General features: G+C 51.5%; 1 protein-coding gene across 2 annotated transcripts; it reads right to left on the bottom strand.

The window, feature by feature from the left end:
- Positions 1-3,194: 3,194 nt before the first annotated feature.
- Positions 3,195-6,764, bottom strand: Epo (erythropoietin). 2 transcript variants are annotated; one of them, XM_032887132.1, is made up of 5 exons: positions 6,736-6,764; positions 6,024-6,166; positions 5,353-5,439; positions 4,900-5,079; positions 3,195-4,137 (listed from the first exon to the last, which is right to left on the bottom strand). In XM_032887132.1, exons 1-5 carry the CDS (start codon positions 6,746-6,748, stop codon positions 3,982-3,984), a joined length of 579 nt encoding a protein of 192 aa, XP_032743023.1. In that variant the 5' UTR covers positions 6,749-6,764; the 3' UTR covers positions 3,195-3,981. The 2 variants fall into 2 exon arrangements, with proteins under 2 accessions (XP_032743023.1, XP_032743024.1); XM_032887133.1 differs by having other exon boundaries at positions 3,982-4,134; positions 6,736-6,748.
- Positions 6,765-7,425: the final 661 nt, after the last annotated feature.

The following is a 7,425-nucleotide window of genomic DNA, read 5'->3' as shown; positions in this document are numbered from 1 at the left end:
TGCTCAGATGGCTGAGGTAAAACGATTTCAAGTTCAGACCAACTCAGGCAACTGAGGAAGACCTTATCCCAAAATGAAAAATGGTTTGTTGTTGTTGTTGTTTGTTGTTGTTGTTGTTGTTGTTGTTTCACGGCTTTGATTATGTATTTCTTTTTTCCTCCTCTCCCCCTTCCCTTCCCCCCCCGTGTGTGTGTGTGTGTGTGTGTGTGTGTGTGTGTGTGTGTGTGTGTGTGTTATGCAGGGCCTCTGATTGGCCTGGAGCTCTCCTAGTAGTCTAGGCTAGCAGGCCAGCGAAGCCCAGGGACCCACTCTCTCCTCCTCTTCTTGCCATCACTGGGATTACAGGAATGCACCACCACGTCCATCTTTTTCCATCATTCTGGACACTATACACACACACATATAAATACATACACACACATACACACATATACTCACATATACGTACACATGAATTTATATATATATATATGTATACATATATAAGATATACTTATCTTGTATACAAGATAAGTCCAGGTAGCCGGCAGTGGCTGGCTCATTTCAGAAATCCTTCTGGAATAAGCGTCCAGTACTGAGCATGGAGGAGAGAGGATGTCACCAGTGGACCAAAGCCGGGGCAGGGCCATTTATATTCTCATCGTATACTCTAAAACCACTAGGTGGGGCAAGCGAGATCTTATTGAAGCGTAAGTGGCCATCAGCAGGTTGTTAAGGGCAACAACCCATTGTTTTAGCTGCTCCTCCAGGTCATTCTGTTCCTGATAGCAAGTGACGTCACTGTTGGCAAATAGGCAGCACTTTAAGTAAGTCACCCAATAAATCAATAAATCGGTATCTAATAATTGCTCTTTTCTACCTAATTCTACTTTCAATCTCACACTAGAGAGACCAAGAACCTAGCAATCATTCAGTGCGTGAGAACAGTGTCTCAATGATCCTAATCTGACACCAAAGGCCCGACCCTCAGTCCATGTTGGAGTCCCAAGGAAGGCGCGGCTAACATTGGTGAAGGGTTGCCGCAGCAACGGAAACACAGAGTGGTCAGCAAGCAGGCAGAAAAGCAGTTTTCTTCTTCCGTGTCCTAGTCTGTGGGCTGCCAAGACACTGAAGCCAGGCCGTGGTGGCTCATGCCTTTAGTCCAGCACTTGTGGAGCAGATGCAGGTGGATCTATGGGAGTTGGGGCCAGCCTGGTCTACAGAGCAAGTTCCAGGACAGTTAGGGCAACACAGAGAAACCTTGTCTCAAAAAAAAAAAAAAAAAAAAAAAAAAAAAAAAAGAAAAAGAAAGAAAAAAGAAAAGAAAAGAAAAAGAGAACAAAGAAAGGAAGGAAGAAAGAGGGAAAAAGGAGAGAGCAAGCTTAGTACCAGCGTCCATCTGTCTCTGCCCACTGACTGTGGATGCCATAGGACCAGCTACCTCATGCCCCTGCTGCGCCACCTTCCCCACCATGATGGACTGTGCTCCCCGGAAGTATAAGCTAAAATAAACCCTTCTCCTCTGAGAGGCTTCTTGTCTGTATTTGTTATGGCAAAGAGAGAAAGGGACAGGATGTTGGTTGATAAATGGTCAGGTGCCGACTGTTTTCGCTGCTCTTCCTTGTACTAAAAAGCAAGACTGAAGCCCAGCGGATTAGTCCACACCTTTAATCCCAGCAGTCGGGGGCAGAGGAGAGCAGCTCTGTGTGAGTTCAAGGCCAGCCTGGTCTACAGAGTGAATTCCAAGACAGCCAGGGCTACATAGTGAAACGCTGTCTCAAAAGACAAAAACAAATGAAGCAACGAGTGGCTAAAAGTGCAGACAACCAGAGATCAGTTCCTGATACCCACATGGGTAGCTCACATCTGCTCATAAATCCAGTTCTAGGGAATCTGACACCTTCTTCTGGCCTACACACACACAATAGAATGAAATAAATCTTTTTAAGAAAAAAAAACCAGCAAAAGTAAGCCAGATGTAATGGCCCAGGCCTGTACGCCCAGCACCTGGGAAACTGAGGCACGAAAATTCTAAGTTCCAGGCTTGCCTGGGCAATTTAGCCCGTCTCAAAAAAAAGACAAACAACAAAACAAACTTCCCCCTCAAGTCTTAATAGATTTGATATAGAATTAATACGCCATCTCCAACAACCCCAGAAAGATACTTCACCCTTGTCTTCATAGCAACGGAGGCAGCTGTTGTGGAAGCCTCAAATCAGCATAGAGGCGTGGGGGTTCCCAGAGCAAGATTTCTGGTAAGGTTCTCTAGCAGTTCCCAATCGCGCCTGAAGAGGGCACTGTAGTCCAGGAGCTAAGTTCACCTCCCCCAAAATTCTTTTCCCGTTTGCTGACTCCTCCCATCTTGAGTATAGACACGTGAAAACACACACACACACACACACACACACACACACACACACACACACACTCCTAGCCAATTCCCTCCAGCCCCCAACTCCCCAGCCTACATGTAATTTCTCCTGCAGTGGACTACAAAGGCTTTCAGGCTGGAATCCAAATGTCTTGTTTTTGGAAACAATGAACGGCAGCCACACAGAATCAGAGCCGGGACGGGGTCCTGGTACTGCGTGTGACATCTGTGACTGGTTGCCTGCGTGGGTCTCTCCCCTAAGCATACTTTCCCACATGAAGCACCATGGGGAAGGAATCTGAGGAACAATTTGGAGTCACCCTTGTCCTCTGGCTGTGATACCTATCACTTCCCGGTCTGTTGACTCTCCTTCCAGCTGCAAGGAGAAGTCCTCAGAGCGACACCCATCATGGCATGAAAGGTGGTTGGACTCATAAGGGGTTTATGTCCTGAGGTAAGTGACTAATGCTACGGGGTACGGACAAACTGATCCACTAACCAGGGTTGCTCATTGCCAACCCCTAATGGGGAACCCCTCCATACTAGCTCCTGTTTCCTCAGTGGTGGCCCCAGCTCACTCAGTGCTTGTCCTGTCGGTTGGCAGCTGCCCACTAAGAGACAGCCTTGAATGGAGCCTGCTTATTGACCAGCGTGGGCAGGCATTGTGGCCTCAAGCCCAGAGGGGTCAAGAGGTCAGACAGGCCATGCGAGGCAGCACGTAGGGCCCAACCCCCTCCACCTCTGGCTTCCCAGATCTGATGCCTTGCTATCAGAAGGGGGGGGTAGGTAGAGCCAGGAAAGTTGGGGGTGCACACTCATGAAGATAGACAAGCCGGGAGTCTGGTTGGTGGTTTTGGCTGTTGCCAGTGGTATTTTTTAAAAGACACAAAACTTCAATCCCCTTCCCTCCCATGAAAGCTGAGAGTCAGTGGCCACTCTGTCTTCATGGCTCCGTGACCCTCTGTTGTCCAGTGCAGGGCCCGTGCTGTCTGGGGAAACCCTATGAGACCTAAAGAATCCATGTCTTGCCCCCTAAATTCTCCAGGCCCTGTGTTCTCCGTAGATGCCACAAAGATTGGAGCCCAAAGCTTGCCCTGTGTGTGTGGGTGGGTGGGGAGGTGGCTGGCGTGGATTACAGTTCCGGCAGGGCACTAGATGAGTTTGGCTGTCTCTGCCCCTGAGTTCTAAGTCAGTCTCTGGGAGCTGACTGCTCACTCACGTAGCATCAGGAAGCCCCAGCTTCCACGTCCAGCACCCCGTAAATAGGGCCAGGGCATTTGTAATCTCAGCACTCAAGAAATGGAAGCAGAAAGGTCATGAATTCAACGACGTCGTCCTTGACTACATAGCGAGTTCCAGGCCAGCCTGGGCTATGTGAGACCTTCCTGTCTCAACAAAAACTAAACAAATCCGAGCTGATTCTCTCAGTCTCTCCTGCTCTGGGGCCTCAGGCTCAGAATGGAGCTCTGGGAAGTTCTTCTGGCCCCCAGAATATCACTGCTGGTGCTGGAGTGTCCGTAGGACAGGCCGGTAAGAAGGCAACAACCCCGTTTGATGAGGGTCGGGAGTGGTGGAGGGTTGGCGTGACACAGTGACGGTGAGCGAGTTGGCAGGTACACGGCAGTGGCAGGTCACCTGTCCCCCCTCCTGCAAGCCTCCCCCGTGTACAGCTTCAGTTTCCCCCGGAGGAAGTTGGAGTAGACCCGGAAGAGCTTGCAGAAAGTATCCGCTGTGAGTGTTCGGAGTGGAGCGGCTTGGGTGGCGTCCGGAGGTGACATCAATTCCTTCTGTCAAGAGAGAATAGGATGTCACTGGACTGCTGAGGACTACAGATAAAACGTGACCTGCCACAGAATGGGAGGGGTGTGCAAAGAGAGACCTCAGTATTATGGCGGGGGTCACTCTCCACATTATTTATGATGATGTGGGTGTGAATGTATGCAGGTGCCCAGGGCATCCACAATACACCCCCAGATTTCCTGGGGGCGGGGGGAAGGCAGCTATGAGCCACCTGATACGGGTGCTGGGTATTGAACTCTGCAAGAGCAGCAAGCTCTCTTAAGCACCGAGCCATCTCCCAGCCCTGCCACCTGAATTTTCTGAGACAGCGTCTCTCCTAGAACCTGGAGCTCACAGACTGAGCAAGACTGGCGGACCAGTGAGTCCCCAGGAATCCTTATGCTTGTCTCCCCCAGCTCTCGGATTATGTGTACGTTCAACCTCACCTCACTTTTTTTAACAGAAATTCTGGAGATCAAACTTGTGTACATTTGCACAGAGAGCCATTCCCCGACTCATCTCCCCAGCCTGAGCTGTCAGTATTCTTTGTTTTAAACTTGATGTTACATTAATTCACTATTATATGGGTGGAAGTCAGAGGACTTTCAGCTTGTGGGTCCCAGGGATCGAACTCAGGGCATCAGGCTTAGCAGCAAGTTCCTTTCCCCACTGAGCGACCTCCCTGGCTCAGACCTCAATATTCTTTAACCGTTCTTGAGGCGTCCCGTAGAAGGGCAAGTAGCAGGGTTCACACAGACACTCACACTCACCTGAGCTCCCAGCACCCGAAGCAGTGAAGTGAGGCTACGTAGCCCACTGATGGCTTTGTCTATATGAAGCTGAAGACTCTCTGGTGGCTGGGAGGAATTGGCCTGCAGAGCCTGGGCCTGCAGGATGGCTTCGGAGAGCAGGGACAGGCCTTGCCAAACTTCTACAGCCTGTTCTTCCACCTAGGGGAGGCAAAGACTTAGAAACAGCCAGCCAGGGTCATCCTCAAGCAGTAAGGTTTGTTGAATGAATGAATGAATGAATGAATGAATGAATGAATGTGAGCTACTCTATCCCCTCAACTATTGTCTCTAACGTTCTTTCTCCCACTTTATCAAGATCTGAGAATGAGACCCACCAACCTCTAGGAACCAGGGGTGGAGGGGGGGTGAATGGACAGTCAGACAGACAGACAGATGGAGATGAGAACGGGGAACAGACACAGTGCAGCTCACCTTCATTCTTTTCCAAGCGTAGAAGTTGACTTTGGTATCTGGGACTGTAATATTCTCACTCAGCCTGGGACCTTCTGCACAACCCATCTAAAAGACACAGCCCTGGGTCAAGATGTCCAAGGGTTTCATTCCACCAAAAGCCACCAGACACCGTCTTTGAACTTTACCAGCATGCTTTGGGGGCTACTAGCTTTGCCATTCTTTTTTTTTTTTTTTTTTTTTTTTTTTTTTTTTCTTTTTTTTTTTTTTTTTTTTCGAGCTGGGGACTGAACCCAGGGCCTTGCGCCTCCTAGGCACCACTTCTTTGCCATTTTTATTTTAGATAGTTTCATGTAGCCCAGGTTGGCCTCACTACTTGATATGTAGCTGAGGATCACCCTGAATTTCTGACCCTCCCGCCTCCACCTCCCAAATACTGGGATTGTAGGTTTGTGCCACCTAAATGGTTCGTGCGGCACTGGGAATCGAACCTAGGCTTCTTGCACGCTAAAGCAAGCGCTCTACCAACTGGGCCACATCCCCTGCCCAGTTTTTTTCATTCCTGTGGGAGGACGGAAAGTGGTGTAAGGCTAAACATCTCATCTTGACCCTAAAGGTAGTTCCGGGAGGGAACCCAAATTTCCAGATCCCCTAGAACCAGTTTCTTTCTTTTGTGGGGCCAGAGCACTTACTGTGACATTTTCTGCCTCCTTGGCCTCCAAGATGTACCTCTCCAGAACTCGACTGTCGCAAATGAGGCGTGGGGGAGCGCAGAGGACTGGGAGGCCCAGAGGAATCAGTAGCAAGGATAGTAAAAACAGCAGGGTGGGACGTTCTGTAAGAAAGGCAGGCTGAGTGTGAGGAGGGAGGGGAGGGGAGGGGAGGGGAGGGGGCCGTGGGACTGCAGGGGCCGGTTTGCTCAGCGAGACCCCTCTGCCCTTCTAGTCTCTGCTGACCCCGACCTTGCAATTGCTTAGGCTCTGCCTGAGTGGCCTTCATTCAATCCCTCGGCGCTGCACACCCCACCCCCCAACCGACCGGCATCCAGTTCTCGGCCAAACTTCACTGTGGGTGCACGCCAGAGGCTGGCAGATCCAGGGAAGCTGGGACTCCTGAACGCAGGTAATTCTTTTAGCAGCTTTCCACCCACAGAGCAGCGCCTCATCTCCCTAAAACCCTAAACTTTGTCCCTGTTCTGGATCCCCCCGCCTTTTTGTCATTCACAGGGGGCTCCCCAAACCCCTTCGTGCACGTGGAGGCTGCCCCAACCCCCCTCTCTTCCTTGATCCTTGGAGAGTCGCAGGTCCTTGAATACGGCCGTTTCCTGGCCAATAGCTTTAGATGTAAATCCCTGCTCAAACAGGAGCCCTGGAGGTCACAGGTCCCTAGCCTGTGAGTACTCACCGGGCACCCCCATCTCCGCGCCTGGCTGCTGCGGCTCCTTAGCGACCCGGGGCTGGGCCAGTGTCCACGCTGCGAGTCTTCATCCTTAGAAGTTTTGTGGGGCCAGATCACCCCACTAGCCTGGAAGAAGGTGGTCACCGTCCAGGGGGCGCGGGCAGAGTGGGGACGCGGTGGCCCTGGCCAAGGGTCTGTTCGGGAACACAGTGAGACACAGCCACCGGCCGGGGTTGGTCCGGGGACACTGTGGCTCCGGCCGGGGGTCGGGGATGTTATCAGCATGTGTGCGTGCGCGGGTGGGGGTGGGGGTGAAGCTGTGTGTGCGTGAGGGGTCGCCAGAGGTGGGGGCCACCTGGGGTCAGAGCAAGGGGCAGGACGCCTGGGTCGGGTCCTTACTGGGGTAGAGCAGGCTGTTCCAGGCACACACGCTGTCAGGGGGGTCTTGGGAGGGGGGTGGTTCTGAGTTCCAGGAGGGTAGACCAGTGGGGTGCGCATCTGTGAGATGTGCGGGAAGGGAAGCGTGAGGCTGAGGTTAGGATAATTGACCTATGAAAAGCTGGGCACCAGAACACCTCCCCTGGGGGGCGTCCTTGTCTTGGGGCAGGGATTTAGATCAGAAACAGCTAGAGCTGGAGTCTAGAAGCAGCTCAGATACTTTTTCTTCTTACAATCTTAGACTTGTTCTAAGGGTCA

Source organism: Rattus rattus, chromosome 16 (assembly GCF_011064425.1).
Source record: "Rattus rattus isolate New Zealand chromosome 16, Rrattus_CSIRO_v1, whole genome shotgun sequence".
Taxonomy (NCBI): Eukaryota; Metazoa; Chordata; class Mammalia; order Rodentia; family Muridae; genus Rattus; species Rattus rattus.
This window is presented reverse-complemented; position numbering and strand designations above follow the sequence as displayed.